Source organism: Rhipicephalus microplus, chromosome 2, assembly GCF_043290135.1.
Source record: "Rhipicephalus microplus isolate Deutch F79 chromosome 2, USDA_Rmic, whole genome shotgun sequence".
NCBI classification, from domain to species: Eukaryota; Metazoa; Arthropoda; class Arachnida; order Ixodida; family Ixodidae; genus Rhipicephalus; species Rhipicephalus microplus.
The window spans coordinates 21,282,643-21,302,738 of NC_134701.1; the positions used below are offsets into that span (position 1 = coordinate 21,282,643).

Here is a 20,096-nt window from a genome sequence, read left to right on the forward strand (position 1 = left end):
CTTTCAGGGCGAAATTTGTGAGTATTGGGCGGAAGAACTGTGTAAGCAGCTGTTTGAGCAAATTTTCTTCAGTTGCGGTGCAGTCCATCAGTGGTAACTCTGGAGAGTCAACATTAACGGAGGGCAATTCATTAAAATTAAGAGAAAGCGAAGGAGAGTCCAGTTGGGTCTCAAATGCTCTACGTTTTGGTGGTGGTGCATTCAATGGCACAGCTGCCTTGCGTTTTCGCACAGATGCGTCGCTTCTCTCTCTCATTTTCGGAGGCTGCAGGTACGCAGGATACTCTTCGAAAATGCTCGGAACATGGTCTTTCTTAGGTTGCGAATTTCGCAGCCCTCCGTGAAGTCGGAGGGCTGCGTCAAACAAATACGGTTTATTAAAAGAAGTGAAGTAACACGTGCTCGCTCCAGGCAACAGTCTTCTTTCTTCTTCTTCCGGCGTTTGATGATGATATTTTATAGGCTCCCGCCCGCCCAAGTTGAAATGTTATAAGCTCTCGCGGGCTATTCGAAACAACCTTCCATAGGGTATATGTGGTTCACCGATCTTCTTAGAAGCTCTTTCTTGCCTGTGCGAAGGAGACAAGCTCTTGTTATTCCGTCTCGCCCAGGTTAGAGTTTTTCAATCCGGCACATTTTTCGAAATGTTCTTGGAGCCTTGTCCTCAACCAACACAATGTCACCCTGTGAGAGTGGTTTTGCTTGCCACTTTTTGGCTTTGACCATATCTCTTATTTCCTTGATGTATTCTTGAAGCCATCTTTTCCACTAAGAGCGCACGAGTTTGCATCTGCTTCACCATGCGTCTTCAATGTCACCGTTGTACAGCCTTGTTTGTACGTCTTGAAGCTGTCGCAATCCATCTATGATGTCTGCTGGTGTTAGTGGCGTTTGCTCGTCAGTTTCTTCATATACGTAAGTCAATGGTCGATTGTTGAGTGTTCCTTCAACTTCTGCTACAATAGTGCGTAGCTCCTCTATCAAAGCTGTGCTTTTCGGTATTATTTTTCGCATCAACGTCTTCAAGCTTCTTATGACGCGCTCGTAAAATCCTCCCCACCATGGTGCGCACTCGGCTATCGTTTTCCACTGAATTTGTTGGCCACTGCAGCAATTCTTTAAGACCTCATTTTTAATTGTTTCAAGCACTCTGTTGATTTCCTTTCTGGCTTTTATAAATGTTTTGGCGTTACCCGAGTAGATTACTGCTGGCATTCCCCGTCGAGCTGTAAATCGTCGGAATGCTCGTAGAAAATTTGACGATGACAAATCGTTTGTAACTTTCAAGTGTACTCCTCTCGTTACCACGTAGGTGAATATCAGTACACATTGCTTCACAATCTGGTACTTGTCCTTTGCGTAAAGAGGTCCTGTGAAGTCGACTCCCGTGACTTTGAATGGCTCTGCTTCAGTGACTCTGTCTGCCAGAAGTGGAGGTATGTCTTGAGTCGCCGGTCTGGAGTTATGCCTCTTGCAGACGACACATCTGTTCAGAACTCTTTTTACTGCTTGTCTACCCTGCAATATCCAGAACTTAGTTCGAAGTTGCGCTAGCGTAACTTGAACTCCTCCGTGTAATACCATTTTATGTACGTGACGTATTAGTTCCGTGAAATGCTCATTCTTTGGAATTACTATTACGTGCTTGTTGAATTCTTAGCTGCACTGAAGTCGTCCCTTCTGTCTGATGATTCCATCGTCATCAAGGTAGACTTCATGTCTATTAATTTCAAATGATTGAGTGTTTGAATAGGCCTCACCTTTTGTTTGTCTCAGGGATATTTGGGTCTGTCTTATCCAGTATTTCTCTGCATTTGTTACCTCTTTTCCTGTCAATGGCCCTTCGTGATTTTCCTTTCTTGTGTTGTCTATGAATCTGAACACCCATGCTATCACTCTTATAAGCCGTCCGTATGATGAATACCTTTCAATTTCCAAGATTGCCTCAATTTCAACTCTTCCCATGCATTGGTGACATTGAGTTTTATGCTGGTCTTCCACGTCTGTATTTGTGCCAATTATGCTTACTAAGTTTTTTTCCAGTGATGTTATTCATTCGGGACCGTTCCACTATAACTTTGACGTTATCAATGCCTTTGCGCTTATTCCTCGTGTGGGTAGGTCTGTAGGATTGTCTTCACTTTGAACGAATGACTAGCTTGCTTGAAGTGTTTTTTCTCTAATTTCTGCGATTCTGTTGGCAACAAACGAAACTCTTTTGCTTGTTCCCTTGATCCAGTGAAGCACAATCATCGAGTCCGTCCAGCAGTGTATTTCCTGAAATCTTTCGTTGAAGTGACCTTTGATGTAGTCGCATAATCTTGATGCTACTACCGCTGCCATCAGTTCAAGTCGCGCCAATGTCAGCTCTTTAATTGGAGCTACGTGGTTTTTTGCTGTTACCAGCCTTGATTCTTTGCTTCTGTCGTGGTATATGCTATCAAGTATGCTGCCACTCTGTATGCTAATGGGCTTGCGTCGGCAAATACATGCAGCTTGCATGCTAGTACTGGTTTATTCTTGCTTGCGTAGCATCGTGGGATTTCTAGAACTCGAAAGTCCTCCGCTTCAGACATAAGGTTCTTTCATTTGTCGCATTCATCTTTAGGGAGCTGGTCGTCCCACGTGACGTTCGTTATCCACAGTCTCTGCAGTCCTATTTTCGCGCGTACTGTGAATGGCGACAACAAACCGAGCGGGTCAAATATCTTCGCTGTGGTTTGTAACACGGCCCTTTTTGCCAAGCACGTTGTATCTGTTAATAAATTCCACTTTTCCAATGGAAAGCAAATCACGTCCTTTGAGTGTTTCCATATCAAGCCCAGAAGCATTGTAAATCATCTAGATCGAATATCTATGTGAGAATCGTCCCTCTGGTTTTCATATATTATTTATTTTAATCGCTCTTCATTAGAAGTCTATTTTCTCAAATTCATCGCTGCCTCTCTGAACACTTACTTTGCCTCTTTGTATAACTTGACTGCTTCATCAATCGTTGCCGCTCCCAAAATGACATCATCCACGTAGATCGCTTTCTGCAGTTTCCTTGTCGTATCAGGAAACCGGTCTTCCACTTGTTTCAAATGGTGTTTAATTGTAGCTGCCAGTATAAACGTGCTCGGTGTTGTTCTGAACGTTACTCTTGCCATGCGCCATGTTTGCACTTCATTCATTAACCTTCCTTCAGCGTCATGCTTTCACCACAGAAATCTCAATGCATCTCCATCCTCTTCGTGTATAGAGATTTGTAGAAATGCCTTTTCAACATCTCCAACTAATGCCACTTTTTCTTTTCGGAAATTAATGAGCAGCGATAGCATGTCCTCATTCAAATCGGGTCCTGCCTCTAGTTGCTCGTTTAAAGACATGTCTTTTCGAGAATGTGACGAGGTGTCCAGCACTACTCGAACCTTTGTTGTGGCTCGGTCCTCTCTAATGATCGCATAATGTGGCATGTAGTAGCAAAGTGCATTTGGCTGTTCTGATGGCTCTTGCACCTCCTCTGCGACTCCTAATGCCATATACTCTGATATAACTTTGTTGTAGCGATACAGCATGTCTTCATTTTTCTGCAGCCTTTTAGTCGGTTGTAGTCTTTTTATTGCATTTTCCTTGTTGTTTTCCAAGTTTGCGTCCTGTTTCCATGGCAAGCGGCCTTGATAGCGACCGTTTTGTTGGACAATCTTGCGCTCGAATTCTTCGACCACTTCATTTCCGGTGTTATCCAAATTATTTCTTGTGATCCCCATTGACTCCAGGCTCCAGAACTTCTGTAGCTCTTGCTGGAGTTCTGTCTTTTCAGCTTCGACCTTCAGAACCATGACTGCTTGATTATGGTTAGTTTTGCCTTGCTTTGCTCAGACGGCCCTTGCAGTACCCATCCCAGTATAGTTTCTACTTGCATCAGTCTGTCCTGGATTCTTTGAGTTCTAGTAGTAAAGAATTCCCAATAATAGTCTGAGCCGATCAGTACTTCTACAGAATCTGTTGCAGTCATCTCAGTCCTTTGATCAGCCACTTGCATTTTTAGCTGTTTCATTTTCTCTCTGAGTTTCTTAGTTGTAGTGGGTATACAACTGTGCGAGATAACGTCAACTTGTAACTCTTCAATCACTGTTGTCGAGCTTGTTTCTCGTGATCCTATAGTCACTTGCACCACGTTAATTAGTTTGACCTTTTTGTCTCCTCCAAATGAACCAATCGTCAGCCTTTCCGGTCGCAACACCTTCGCACCTATTTCTATCGGTGATCCCGCTTCAATAAATGAACGTTGACTTCCGCTGTCTAATAACAAACGGCAATGTCGGCCACATGTTTCTCCTTCTACACATGCTACAGCAGTCTGCAAAAGCACAAACTTATGCTTGATATTTTCGGTTGCGTGTAGCGTAGACGTCGTCGCTTTGGCTTGCGCTGTTGACACCAGCTCTGCCCTTGTTTTCTGCATCACCGTTCTACACACTGACGTGGCATGTCGTCCCTTTCATTGCTTGCATTTTACTTGTGCCTTGCAAATGCGTGCAGTGTGGTTTGGTCGCGTGCATCTGAAGCATGCTCTATTTTAGGTAAGCATAGCCTTCTTTTCATCCATTGGAATGCTCCTGCGACAGTTTTCGGTTGCGTGGATTTTCTGCTTGCAGAATAAGTATATTCTGTCCGCTGAGTTATAGAAGCTTGAAGTGGTGCGCATCTGTCCACGGTCCTTTCTTGGTTTTGCAGTTATCATCGCTTGTTCACGTTGTGTTTCTTCATGAAAAGCCGCTTGCTTTCTTGAGAATAACATAAGCCTGTCCAGCTTTGCCTCGCACGGTTTTCCCGTTGCGTTGTTTTGCTCGCCGTTTTCTGAAGCTGAGCTGTTTCTCATAGCCTCTTTTGTCTTGAACTGCACTGACAATGCTGGTGGAGCTGCTCTTTTCAATACCGGTAACAACATCGGTGCATAGCTCTCGGTTTACACTTTTAGGGACGTGAGTGCCAATATGTTAACTTGCACTCTCTGTACTAGCCTATTTAAGTCATTGGTATCTTGAACAGACCTCACTTTCTCCCAACTCAATAGCTCATTGATGTACATTTCACTGGAACGTTCTCGATTGCCGAACGTTTTTTGCAGTATTCTGATTGCATCATCATAACCTTCCTCTGCCGAGTACTGAAGTCCTTCAATAGCAGCCGCCGCTTTTCCGGTTAGTAACTCTAACAAGTAATTGAACTGCTGTCCCTCGCTCATGTTCGGTCTCAGGTCAACTGCCGACTCGTACTGAGAAAAAAAGCGGTTACACTTCAAAGCTTTTCCTCCAAACTTTATCATTTCAAGCTTTGCTAGCTTAACTAGTTCCGTTGCTTCTTGTTCTGTACTTGAGGCAGTCACCTGCCTCGTCCTATCGCTTCAATTCGATTGTGCAGGCAGTCGAAGTCTGAATTCTATTGCACATAAGATCGTCGTTAATTTCATGTCGTACTCTATGACGCTTCGAATTCAGCTTCGGCATTGTCTTCTGTCAGAAACGTTTCCGTTTGCTCGTTCGCGCTCTTGAGACTGTTGCTTACTGCTTTATTCTGCGCCTGCATTTTAAGCAGCTGCTCATGATTAGCTCCATCATTAATTTGCTGCTCGGCTGCGTTAATCAGTCGCGTGATCTGGGAGCGAAGCGCTTTCCTTTTCTTTGTTATCATTTCCTTACTCATATTGAGGCGGTTAACTCCTTACTTGTCAATCGTTCGTTCTGATGCTCGTACTGTCTACCGTGGTCTCGTCGCTTGATCCAGGTCGATCCTCTGCTCCTCCACCATTTTCTTCTCTGCTGCTTTGTGGCAAGTTGGCCTTTCTTGCCGGCGAGGAGGTAGTATCTTGGTCACGCCACCATTATTAAGACGATCCAGACCAGGGACTGCTTCGAATGAATACGGTTTATTAGAAGAAGTGAAGTAGCACGTGCTTGCTCTAGGCAGCAGTCTTCTTTTTTTCTTCTTCCGGCATTTGATGATAATATTTTATAGTACCGATGTGTCGGCTGCATAGAGTCGAGTAACACGACGTCGTATTCAGTGTCCAGTCGTCCCAAGAAAAGACCTTTAGCCATTCCGCTCGCAGTATTGCCTGGTATCTCGTGTAACATTATGCCCGGCGTCCGTCGTTTGCTCGAAGACTTGCAGCGGGGAACGCAGCAGTAAGCCATCTTGTCGGGCACAGGACGCCGCAACTGATTCCACACTGCAGATAGAAAACCTAATTGGTATGCCAAAAGTAATGCATGAAATATTCACCAATAAAGCATGGTTTTTATAGTAGTAAACAATATAGATTGTAACGGCACTAGCAATTCACAAGTGGTTCCGTAAAATAGAGTAAACAAATGGTTGCTTTCTTCAGTGGCATTGAACCTTTAATCTCAGAACGGTGTTTCTGTAAAGTTCCGTGCGCTATGAGCGTGTGTGAGGCATTAACGAGGCTGACATGTTGACGGGTGAAAAAGAAACTTGAGTCCTTTATTGCATGACGATAGTTATAGCGCGAGAACAAAACGATGACACAGAGACAAGAAGGACACAAAAGAAGGACACAAAAGTCTCTGTGTCATCGTTTTGTTCTCGCGCTATAACTATCGTCATGCCATACCAACTAGCCCAAGCTGTCGCACTCCATTATTGCTCTTGCTTATAAAGCCACACCAATAGGAAAGAGGGGAGGAAAAGGACACGGTTCGTGTCGAGTGAAAATGATGATGTGTGTTGCACTATCACATCACGATACGCCCTTCTCCTTTTGAAGGTGCACATACTAGAACAACAACTAGTGTAATCCACGTAATAACCGCACACAAACACAAAAAAGGAAAGAGTTCAGGGCAGCTGTTGGAAATTTGAGTCGCATTGTAGTCGCATTGAGGTGGCCTGGACTGGCGGCTGGATCTTCGTAATGATGTAGTGGGGTATCTCGCCATGACTGGCGGTGCATTAAACAGGTCGGGCAGGTCGGGCGTAGCAGGTGCAGTTTGTTGGACTTCGTCAGTACTGGGTTCACTTTCCAGAGCACCCTGGATGAAAGCTTCGCTTGTGGGGAGCAGATGTTGCCTGTTCCGACGAAGTCTTTTGTTGTCTTCTGTCAAGACTTTGTACGATCTTGGATACACCTGCTTGACCACATTCGCTTTCCGTGACCAATACTTTTTCTTGATCCTATCAGTCTGTCCTTTGTCCAGTGGTGGCAGATCCCGTTTGGAATGTTCCTTTTAAACACGTTTCCAAACTTGCGTTGTGTTCTGGTCACTGAAATCTGGAAGTGTCGACCTTAATCACCTTCCGTGGAGTAGTTCTCCGGGCCATCGTCCATCTTCTAAGGGTGTTGACCTGTAGCTCAGGAGCCCCAGCCGGAAATTTTCTCGTGCGTCTTTCGTTGTCTTCAAATTTTTTTTAGCTACCTGCACGCTCTTCTCTACTAGTCCGTTGGACTTTGAGAACTGCGGGCTTGAGGTAACATGTCTGAAGTTATACTTGCTTGCAAACTGGCGACTGCTGAATTGGGGTCCGTTGTCTGTTCACACCTCATATAGAATACCATATCGCGAAATTATGGCCCCCCGCTTGTCGATGACGGTTGTCGCCGATGTGCCACGCAGCTCCTCCACCTCGGGAAAATTAGAAAGAGCGTCATACACGGACAGATACGACTTTCCTCCGCATTCGAGCAGGTCGACGCCGACCCTATACCATAGGTATTTTGGTGTCGGCCGCATGATAAGCGGTTCATCAGGCTGACTATACGCATAGCGTTGGCACACAGTACACCTATGTACCATGTCTGTGATTTCTGCATTAATATTCGGCCAAAAAATGAATCCTCTTGCCCTTGCCTTACACTTATTGAGGCCCATGTGGCCTTTGTGGACTCATCCCATTATCTGGATCCTCATGAACACAGGCACTATTAGTTTGGTACCTTTCAGTAACATGTCTTTCACGACTGACAGTTCATCTGTGAAAGGTTTCAGCTCTCCTTCAACTATATGGCCAGCGCGAATGGCCTTATCGCGAATGGGTATTACGGAACGTAAATAGAGATCCTTTTCAGTTTTTTCTTGTAACCGCTTCAGTGTGACATCGCTAACCAGAGCCGTAACCGTACTCACGGCATGTATTTCCACATCGGCGTCAGTGTCCGCATTGTCCTGGTCTGGCTTCACGGCTGTGGCTCGCCGCAGCATGTCAGCCAAGATGAGTTCTTTTCCTGGGACGTAGCGAACAAAATATTCATACTTAAGCAGGTGCAGAAAAAAACCTTTGTAATCGAGGTGGCATATCAGCAATTGCTTTTTGAGCTATCGCTATCAACGGCTGATGATCGGTTTCCAAGATTATCCGGCGACCATAGATGAAGTAGTGAAATTTTTGGCATCCGAACGTCATTTCTAATGTTCCCTTTTCAATCTGTGAATAACACTGTTCCGCGTCAGTCAGCACGCCTGATGCGTACGCCACAGGACGCCATTCGCTTCCGTGACATTGGATGAGAGTTGAGCCCAAACCCCACATTGATGCATCTGACGTCACTTTTGTTTCCTTCTGAGGGTCAAAGATTGCAAGCAGTGGCTGTTCGCTAAAACTGCTGCAGATACTCTGCCATTCATGCGTGTGATTTGGGGTCCATGCAAATGCAGCATCATGCTTGATTAGACTGCGCACGGAAGCCGTACTCTGTGACAAGGAGGGTAGGTACTTTCTAAAATAATTGGTTATGCCCAAAAGACGCTGCACTCCCTTTTTATCAGTTGGCATGGGTGTCTGTTTCATACACTCTATCAACCGTCAGTTGGGTTTTTTACCGTCTTTTGAGATAATATCCCCCAGAAATTCTATTTCTTGAACACCAACCTTGCACTTCTCGGTGTTTAGCTTCAGCACAGCTTGCCTTGCAGCTTCGATGACTGATCTCAAGCGCTGGTCATGTTGTTCCTGTGAGGTTCCCCAAATCGAAATGTCATCAACATACAAATGAACGCCCAGCAAGGAGTCAAATATTTCGCTGAGAGTCTTTTGAAATACTTCTCATGCTGACGAAATTTCAAAAGGCATACACAAGAACCGATACCTGCCAAAAGGAGTGGCGAAAGTGCAAATTTTTTATGTTTTTCCGTCTAGAGGCACTTTGTGAAAACCAGCTTTCGCGTCACGTCGACTGAACACCTTTGCACCAGCTAGTTCTGCCTCAATGTCCTCCCGTCTTGGCATTTCATAATGCTCCCGTTTTTTGTTAGCGTTGATTGCCTTCGGATTCATGCAGACCCTTAACTTTACACCTTTTTTCTTGACAGTTACCAATGAGCTAACCCATTCAGTTGACTCGTTCATTTTGGTCACAATGCCTGCTTGCTCCATCCGCTTCAGCTCGCTGCGAAGGGGTTCCTTCAGGGCTAACGGGACTCGGCGGGCGGCTTGAATCACTGGGACAGCATTCGCAGAGAGGACTATCGTGTAGTGTCGTTGCACACAGCCGGTACCTTCGAACAGTTCACCGAATTCTTGCATTACTTGTTAGGAGCTGTTTGCTGCCACGGCGTCCACTTTTCTGGTCACCAGCCCGAGCATTTCACTTGCCTTGAGCCCGAGTAGTGCCTATCTACTCTTTTTGAGACATAGAAGGTCAAGTGCTGGCGTCTGTCACCGATGACCACTTCTTGGCTGATGACGCCTATGTGTCTGATGATGGTCCCATCGTATGACCGCAGAGTGGTGTTGCTGGGTTTGGTAGGCGGCATTGGCCGAAGATTCTTGTAGACGGAATACGGTATGAGGTTAGCTTGAGATCCCATGTTGACTTTGAATTTGACTTCTTTGCTGCCAAGGCTCGCTGTCAACATCCAGTCTCGTTCATTTTGTATGCTGCTGATAGTACAAACATCTAGAATTTCAAAGTCGTCGCCATCGTCGTCATCCTGTAGCTCGTCAACGCGCGCATCTCTTCTGCAGCAAACAGCGAAGTGATTCCTTGCCTTGCAGATTCTGCAAGTTTTGCTCCAAGCTGGGCAGTCGCGTAGCCTGTGTTCTTTACCGCACGGGAGCACTTGAAGGCTTTGGGATGCTTTGTCGAAGCCCGAGCAACATTGACCTGTTGCACTGGTTCTACGCTATGTGCCCATGCTTCACACTGCTGAGCAGCTGCCTGTGATGCTTTGCACATTTTTTCGGCTTTGGCCACCATGAGCTCATTGTCTTGCAGAAGTTTAGCTCGCAGGCCATCGTTGCTAATGGCAATCACAGTTTGGTCGCGTATCATGGAATCTGCCAGTTGTCCGAAATTGCACGATCGGGCTGGCATCCTAACGTCTCGAGAGAACTATTCAAAACTTTTCCCCGCTGTATGCATCCTCTTACGAAACTGATACCGCTCGTAGACTTCGTTTGTTTGCGCAGCCAGGTATGCGTCAAACTTGCTAACAATGGTCTAATAATCGTCCTTGCTCTCACTTTCGCTGAATAAGACGTTGTTAAAAACTTCTAATACATCTTCCCCTGCTAAGCTCAATAGTATTGCTGTCTTTGTCTCCTTGCTTAGGGGCTTGTCATGCGGCTTCGTTAACGTGAAATATAGCTCTAGCTTTTGCTTAAATCATTGCCAATTCTTGCCCATATGCTTGTCATTAAAAGTGGGGCTGGTGGCTTCAGCAAATCCATGCTTCTTCTTGGACATGTTCGAGGTCCTGCTTCGGTTTGAAGGTGTTGCACCGGCTGGTCCCTTCTGGGACCTTGTAAAGTTCCGTGCGCTATGGGCGTGTGCGAGGCATTGACGAGGCTGACATGTTGACAGGTGAAAAAGAACCTTGAGTCCTTTATTGCGCTTGCTTATAAAGCCACACCAACAGGAAAGAAGGCAGGGAAAGGACACGGCTCGTGTCGAGTGGAAATGATGACGTGCGTTACTATCACATCACGATAGTGATGTGATAGTGTGAGTTTCAACAACAAACATTCATTCTATTAATTTATTCTACAATGCTCAAGCAATTAAAATTGGCAATTTAAGACTATGTATTAAACGTACTTCCAGTTCCAGCATTTGGGTGCACCAACGTGCACCCAAATCTGAGCACATGGATTTACAACAATTCCGCCTCCATTGGAAATGCAGCCACCGCAGGCGGGATTCGATCCCGTAACCTGCTGGTCAGCGGCCGAGTAGCTCAGCCACTAGACCACCGCGGTGTGGCCAACCAGAACTGTTATTTGAGACCAGGTAAGAGTGTAGGCCTAGCCAGCAAAAGCAGCGACAACGTCAGGGCCGAGCGTCTCGTGCTTTGCACTGACGATGTGTTCGCCGAGCTAGGCATGACCCACTACTTACTTCTTCATTACGTATTTCCCCCTCGCTGAAGACGGAGCCAAGTAGGTGTTCTAAAGTGTCGTGAGGACAAGCGGTTTGTGATACGGTTTGAGACGATCCACGTGTACGCTTTCGCGGCCTCTGCGACACAGGTCCGGAGTGGGCGTGAGGGGTTCGTTGAGGTAGTTGACAGCAGAAGTTTGCTCTATGACGCGATAACGCCCACGGTACCTGCTCACAAACTTTGTAGGGTACCAGGAGCAGCAGAGGGAGGTACCCACAGCTAAACAAGAGAGTCGGGGGAAAACTGGCAGTGTGACCGTCCATCTTCGGGACAAAACTTTCGTAGCCCTTGTTCTTGTGTTGTAAGAGTGCGAGCTGATTGCCGACTTTCCTTCGCGTACCGAGCGGCTTCGGAAACTGGTGTGCCTTCGGATGAGTCGGGTCGATAGGGGAGAATGGTGTCAATTGGAGATGATGGCTGTACACCATAAAGTGAAACGAAGGGAGAAAATCCTGTCGTCGCTTGAGGTTCCGTGTCGTAAGCATACATTACGTAGGGAAGGATAAGATCCCAGTTGGTGTGGTCGGAGGCGACATACATAGAAAGCATGTCGCCAAGAGTGTGGTTGAAACGTTTGGTCAATCCGCTTGTTTGTGGGCGATATGCGGTAGCACAGCGGTGAATCACAAGGCATTCAGCAAGGAGTTCTTGAATAACATCCACGAGAATGACGCGGCCTTGGTCGTTCAAAAGTTCCCGTGGAGCGCCAAGACGCAGAACAAAACGTTGCAGCAGGAAAGACGCAAAGTAACATGCCGTCGCGGCTGATAGAGCGGCCGTTTCTACATATATCGTGAGATGGTCGATAGCTACAATAATCTAGTGATTCCCAGCTGATGTGTATGGCAGAGGACCATAAAGGTCTATTCCAATCCGGTCGAATGGTCGCACTGGGCATGGTAACGGCTGCAATGGTGCAGTAAGACAACTAGGATTGTGCTTGCGCCGTTGGCACTCTGTGCAAGATCGAATGTACTTTTGAACGAATGTGTACATGCCGCGCCAATGAAACCGAAAACGTAGCCTGGCGTATGATTTAAACAAACTGGCGTGTGCCCACTGCGGATCGGCATGGAAAGCAGCTCACATGCTGGCCCGGAGGTGCCTGGGTATGACGAGTAGCCATTAGCGGCCGTCAGGGTGGTAGTTGCGGCGATAAAGTATTCCATCACGGATGGTGAAGTGAGAGGCTTGTCAGTGTAGCGCACGAGATGGCAGGGGGGCGAGTGTTTCAGATAGGAAATTCCACAGAGACGCAATCCACGAATCTTTGCGCTGCTCCGCTGCCATGTCGATGGGCCCTAATAGTGGAAGTAAGTTGGCTTGGATGGAGACACTTGCAATATCAGTAAAAACAGGTGAACGCAAAACAACATCGGCATCGGCATGCTTTTCGCCTGAGCGATAAGTTACATGGATGTCGTACTCTTGGTGCCATAAAGCCCCTCGTGCCAAGCGTCCAGAGGGTCCTTGAGGGAAGATAACCAGCAGAGCGTGTGGTGATCGGTAACAACATCAAAAGGGCGGCCGTACAGATAAGGTCGAAATTTTGTAATGGCTCATATGATCGTTAGGCATTCTTTCTCAGTTACTGAATAATTTGCTTCTGTTCTTGTAAGAGTGCGGCTTGCGTACAGAACAACATATTCTTGGTAACCAGACTTTCGTTGGGTGAGTGCAGCGCCAAGACCGACACTGCTAGCATCCGTCTAGATTTCTGTGGGAGCACATGAATCGAAATGACGCAGTGTGGGTGTTGTTGCAAGCAGTTCACGGAGCTTCACAAAGGCACTGTCGCAGGCTGGAGGCCACGCAGATAGATTGTGGTCTCCCTGAAGTAGGACTGTCAGAGGCGCCATGATCGAGATTATATCCCGTACGAAGCGACGGAAGTATGAGCAAATTCCAACAAAACTACGCACCTCCTTGAGATACATGGGCCTCGGGAACTCGCTAACAGCACGTAGCTTAGCGGGGTCTGGGAGAACGCCATCCTTCAACATGACGTGTCCGAGAATGGTCGGCTTGCGTGCTCAAAAGTGACACTTCTTGAAGTTTAGTAGGAGGCCTGCTTCAGAAAGGCAGCGTAGAACCTGTTCCAAGCGATGAAGGTGTGTGAGAAAGTCGGGCGAGAACACCACCACATCATCTAAGTAGCACAAACACGTGATCCATTTAAGGTCTCGTAGGATAGTGTCCATCATGCGCTCAAATGTTACCGGTGCATTGCATAGGCCGAATGGCAGCACGTTAAATTCGTAGAATCCGTCTGGTGTAACATAGGCAGTTTTCAGCCTATCATCCATATTCATGGGCACTTGCCCATACCCAGAGCGTAGATCAAGGGATGAAAAGAACTCCGCGCTTTGTATAGAGTCGAGGGCATCATCGATCCGAGGTAAAGGATAAACTTCCCTTCGTGTTACTTTGTTTAGATAACGATAATGTACGCAAAGGCGTGTCATGCCATCTTTCTTTTTAACTAAAACAACCGGCGACGCCCAAGGACTGTTTGATAGTTGAACGACACCGCGCTTTAGCATGTCACCTGGTTGTTCATCGACGACACGGTGTTCAGTCGGCAAAACACGACACGGTCGCTGCCTTAGGGGTGGGTGATTACCTGTGTGGATCTGGTGGCATATTTTGATGTTCGACCTAAGGTTGCCCTGTGACTGTCAAAAGATGGCCGAAACTTGTCAAGGAGGCTCAAAAGCTCACACCTCTGTTGTGGGTTTATAACCTTCGTCGATGACACGGTTGAAGATGTCGGCAGTGAAAGGGCAATTCCTGGAACTACAGGAGAGAGCGCTGACTTCTGATGACCCATCAGGAACGTCAAGTGTAGCGATGGTATCGAATGATTCGATTGAGTCGATACATTCGCCCCGAAGCAGCGTAACCGTGAATGGGAACGGATTCCCCACAGGCACGTCGGTCGCACCCCCTTGAGGAGTAACGAGAGCATTTGGGAGCGGTGATAAGTGGCGATGAACGAAAGCAGTGGAAGGTGTGAAGAATGTGGTAGCGTAGACGTTGGTGGAACACGACACAGGTGCGAAGACAGTAGTGCATGGGGGGATCTGGGTATCGTCACTAAGAACCAACTTCGCGTAGGAAGAGCGATCGTCCGCAGGTATAGCATCACCAAAGGGAGAAAAGACGACTTGGGCACGGGCACAATCAATGACGTCTTGGGGATGGGAGAGAAAATACCAGCCTAAAATGATGTCGTGAGGACAGTGCGGGAGTACTACAAACTGCACAGTGTAGGGTACTCATTGAATTACAAGTCTGGCGGTACACGCGGCCACAGGCTGCACAGGCTGTGCAGTGGCCATATGAAGACATGAACTCAAGTAAGGCTTTGTCACTTTTCGACTTGAACGGCAAACTTTTTCGGCAATGACAGAAATGGCGGCACCAGTATCAATAAGTGCAAATATAGGTACACTTTCAGAACAACACTAATTACATTCGGGGTGAATGAAGAGGGCTTGTGCTTTGCGACGAGGACGCAGTTCTTGCCTCCGGAACTGCATCATCTAGTTTTCCGCGTCGATTGTAGGGGGGCATCGGCGCATCGCGAAGGGCGAGCGACGACGTGGAGAAGGATATCGGCGATCAGAAGGTGGTTGGTAGCTTGGTCGAGGAGGGTGCAATTCGGGGTCTGCAGTGTAGAGAAACGTGTGGTCGTAATGATATGGACGTGGGTTTTTACATGAGTGGAGTGGGCGGCGGCGGCACAGACGTGCGACGTGTCTGTGTAGACCACACGAAAAGCAGATCGGTCGGTTGTCGGCAGTGCGCCATGAATTAGGGACTCGGTGGACTCGAGGTCATGGCGGCTGGGTGGCATAAATAGGAACAGGCAGTGGAGGTGGCGCTCGGAACGTCTGTGGTCGTGGTCGTGCTGCTGCTTCGGCATACGTCAATGCTGCATTGACTGGTGGCACCAGCTGCGGAGGAGAGACCTCAGACATTTGGTCTTGTATAATAGTCCGTAGTGTAGGGCTAAGCAGCGGAATGCACTCCGGTAGGCCGTAGATGAGCGAGAGTAGGCGGGCAACTTCTTCGCGCGCAAAATCTTTGATCTGCTAGAGAAGGACGGAATCTTGCGAGGGAGTTAAGCCGAACATCGATTCCTGATGTGGGACAGCACGGCGGGTGACGAGATGTTGCCGGCGGAGCTCATTGCCGGTGGAGACGTTGCGGCAGAGCTCAGATGTTTGACAGAGCTTGGTAACTTGAGCGACAGTAGCCGGGCTTTTTGAAATGAAAATCTGAAATGCGTCCGCGTTGATACCTTTAAAAATATGCTTCATGCGGTCGACCTCTGCCATGTTCGCATCGACGAGTTCGCATGAATCAATGATGTTCTCTATGTAACTGGTGAAATTCTCACCAGGTATTTGTGATCTTGCCTGAAGGCGGTGTCCACACAACGTTTGCAGACAGCAAGACAACCGAAGACTTCGTTGAACTTTGTGTTGAATGCTGTCCAGGTCGGAAGGTCGGTTTCATGGTTCCGAAGCCACAAGTGGGAAATGCCACTGAGGTAAATGCCGACGGTGGCCGGTCTCATGGCTTCGTCCCGTTTGTTCAAGACACTCACGAGTTCGTAGGTAGGCAGCCAGTCGTCGACGTCGTGATCTTCAGTGCCGCTGAGTATGGGAGAGTCCCACTGACGAACCGCGCCGGAGCAAACGATCGCCTGGGAAGCCATAGGTGGAGGGTTCGTGGCAGATGCAGTGGTCATGATGGCAGCTCGAGTCCGGCTTCACAACTCCAGGATTGCGAGGAGACCCAGCAAACTCCATAAAATATAATAAAGAACTGAGAAAGCCAGAACTGTTTTGAGAACAGGTAGGAGCTTAGGCCTAGCCAGCGAAAGCAGGCACAACGTCCGGGAAAAGAGTCTCGTGCTTAGCATTAACAATGTGTTTGCCCAGCTACTTTTTCGTTACAAAATAAACAAAAACAAAAAACAACAATTGAAAATGTTGCTTCCGCAAGACACACAAGCTTACCTGCGGCAAACAGGAAGGACACGGGACAACTTTTGCTTGTAGAGCCAAATTTGGTAGGCACTTCCAGGTGCCTCAACATGTGGTAGCGTAACGAGCAAGCGACTATATGCCTGGCGCGCTCCGCAAGATATACAGGTAAGAAATGAAGCGGTATGAGCCTTTGGACAGAAGATGAAGAAGCGCGAGGGCCGGGGCAGGAAGGAAGAGGAGGAGGAAGTGAAAAAATAAAGCAGATTAAGATGGACGCCAGTTCCATACTGAAGCTTTAATGCTGTTCCGTTATTTTAAGTAGGAACACTACATTATTTTGGCGCAGCCGACCATCGAAGCCATCATGTGGGTGACGTTCTTCATAGACGAGACCTCCGAGGAGATCATCTTTTCGAAGTACCAAGTTCAAGACGAAGCAGCGGTAGACCTACCTCGTGAGCTCAGCTCGGAAGAACTCGTAAACCTGGTTGTGGAAAAGGCAGCCGTAGACACTACTGAACTACGACGGAAAGGTGCTGTGAAAGTGAACTTGCGTGTGGCGACCTTCAACGACCTAGTTCTTGAACCAGCGCGTCGAAAACACTCAGGATCACGATCTTCGACGGAAGAGGTGAGCCTCGTTTTGAAAGCTTTTCAGCTGCAACAGGAACAGATGCTTCAACAAAACCAAATAATGACATCTCTTATAAGCTCTCTGAATGCTGAGAGACCGACACCTAATTTCGTAGAACCTGATGCTTTCGACGGTGTGTCTTCAAATCCAGAAAGTTGGCTTGATTTCTACGAATATGCCGCTGGAAAAAACAAGTGGCTCTCTGATGAGGCTAAAATCACCAACATGCGCGTTTACTTGAGAGGTGTTGCGCGAAAGTGGTATGAAACATGCATTCTGGAAGACAGTGACGACTCTTGGAGCCAGTGGAGGAAAAAGTTTTTGACTGCATTCCGAAGCAATCCAGTAGAAAGATGGAACACGGCGCTTAATTTCAAGTCTGAGCAAAGCTGCCTTGTCGAGTACTTCTTTGAGAAACGCCGTCTTTTAAAGCTGGCGGAGCCTTTGCTTCCATCTACGGCCGTAGTTGCCTTAATAATGCATGGATTGCACACTAACGTGTTGAAGCAAGTGCAAATACTGTCACCAAAGACTCTAGATGACCTCCTCGCGTGTCTTCAGAACATACCATCAGCTTCGGAAACAAGCATAACCGCCGAGTCAAGCAGCTGTTTCAGTCGGAGTAAATCGGACTGGTCAAGCCACCAGAAGCGCATCACGCATCCAGGCGGGCTTCCAGCAGCTGTGACCGGCACCCGGCCCCTTCCGAAGATAACCGCCAACTTGGCAATGGGCGAAGAGAGTCGTTTCAGTGGCAGGAAGAAGCCTATCGTCGCCGAGAGGATCCTGGGAACGGTGAAGTGGTTTAATGTCAAGAACGGCTATGGCTTCATCAACCGCAACGACACTCACGAGGACATCTTCGTCCACCAGACGGCCATCACGCGCAACAACCCACAGAAGTTGCTGCGCAGCGTTGGCGAAGGTGAGACCGTCGAGTTTGACGTCGTGGTCGGCGATAAGGGCTGCGAGGCAGCCAATGTGACCGGACCCGATGGTGAGCCTGTTCAGGGTAGCCCGTACGCGGCCGACAGGCGCCCGTTCCGACCCCGCTGGATTCCACGTCGCAATCAACGAAGGCGCGGGCCGGCGTCAAGGCGTGGCCGAGGGGAAGATCGAAGGGAGGAAGCAGGAAACCGAGACTCATCGCGGTCACTGCCACCGCACCAGGACCAGAGCGACCCGGCTCCTAGACGGTGGATCATGGACGGCGTGGGGAGGCCCTACCCTTGGCGATACAACCAGCGTTTCAGAGGAGTGCCACGAGCACCTCCGCGAGCCCCACCACCGCCACCGCTTCCACCGCAGCGTTTCATTGTCGATGAGCCACGGCCAGCGTACGCCGAAGAGGAGGTTTTCAACGAACCCCCACCCCGGCGCCCTCCACGGCGGTTCCGTGGCCGCTACTTTCGTCGGCGACGTGGCCGCTCGCGAAGCAACATGGAAGCAGTAGGACAAAACGGCTCTGGTGGTGGCCGTTTTCAGAGCAACCTGGAAATGACAGGACGGAACAGCTCCGGAAGAAATCTCGAAGAAGGAGTACGGGGAGGTAACGGCGGAAGTGGCAACAGGAGCCAGGAGGACTTCCAGGACAGAGGGAGTGCCCCTTCGTGGCAACGACCTCCTCCGATGTACCGACACCCAAGGTCCCACCGACGCAGAACGAAGTCACCATCCAAGAAGGCCGGGGCCCGCTGCTCGCCTCGTTCTCGCGTCGATTACAATGTATCGATCAAGTTCTGTGCGCCATACCATCCTGCGGCGAATGGGCTTGCAGAACGTGCCATACGGGACGTGAGACAATACATCAAGATGTACGATAGTTTTCCTGGGGGATGGAAATGTTCTTTAGAAGCAGCCGTAAAACATCATAACCGATCCTACACAAGTGGCTTGGGGTGCAGTCCACAGTACGCTTCTACAGGAGAGACCCCTATTCTGCAGGCAGACCGTGAGTTGGGACTCTTGGAAAACCTCAAGATTGTCGAGGAGAGGCAACAAAAATCACCGGAGGAGAGGTACCGAAAACGAATGAAAAAGAATTTCGACAAGAGGCATCGAGCAGACATGCCAGACATTCAAGTCACCGACCTCGTACTAGTGAGAAAAGGAATAAGAGATTCCAGTGCCAAATTTTATGGGCCTTACTCTGTGACCAAGACAGCCACCCAGAACGGAATTTTGAAGACTGTCTGGTACACTGGTGAACGTGGATCTGTTGAATGTGCTTCAATTGGGAATGTCTTCAAGTATTACCCCAGGAGGGGTAATTAAAAGAAAGCGGGAAGGGTGAAGCGGTATGAGCCTTTGGACAGAAGATGAAGAAGCGCGAGGGCCGGGGCAGGAAGGAAGAGGAGGAGGAAGTGAAAAAATAAAGCAGATTAAGATGGACGCCAGTTCCATACTGAAGCTTTAATGCTGTTCCGTTATTTTAAGTAGGAACACTACAAGAAATATGGGGTGCGAGCCCCCTTTGCGTAGAAGGCAGGCGTAAATTGAGGATGAAGGGCGAAGGCAGCAGACAACCTCCACCGATTCACTGCGCGGGCATGAAAAAAATATACGAGGCTATGTCATGACGATGAGGCTGATGACGATGGAGATGATGATCGCGGACAGCGACTGGCTTGTGCAGTATACAACGTCTTGATTTGCTTTACGATGCATTTATATCAATCAATAAATAAATAAATCAGTCAATCAATCAATCAAAACATTATTTCCAACAATATTTTACAATTTCTTGGGGGTCCATCAGGCGAAAAGCTGTTGGAAACAGCTTGAGAGTGCCTCAAAGTCCTATATGGCAGTATGCACTATAAACAGCGTACAACTAAATAAAGTAGGTAAGTGTACGCGAGTTGTAATACTAATACATTGTCGTGGACGCAGCCACAAGGAGATGGCGCTATGCGTACTGCATCACGTGACGTGTGGGACGATTCCGCGCAGCAGATCACTGGCGCGATTGTGTGTGAACGTGTCTGTCAAGCTAACATGTAGCCGCGCTAGCACGCATGGTTCAATCCAATCCTTTGACCATAAAACAGCTGTCGTTATCCGTCGGCTCGTTCGTGTTCT

At 48.1% G+C, this 20,096-nt stretch overlaps 2 protein-coding genes across 7 annotated transcripts in view; one reads left to right on the forward strand and one right to left on the reverse strand.

The window, feature by feature from the left end:
* Window positions 1–20,096, reverse strand: part of LOC119169183 (pseudouridine-5'-phosphate glycosidase) — a 2,087,124-nt gene that overhangs the window by 1,844,753 nt on the left and 222,275 nt on the right. The window lies entirely within an intron of this gene.
* On the forward strand, window positions 16,774–19,406 carry LOC119172677 (uncharacterized). The gene has a single exon (XM_075886267.1). It carries the CDS (start codon window positions 17,055–17,057, stop codon window positions 19,287–19,289), a length of 2,235 nt encoding a protein of 744 aa, XP_075742382.1. The 5' UTR covers window positions 16,774–17,054; the 3' UTR covers window positions 19,290–19,406.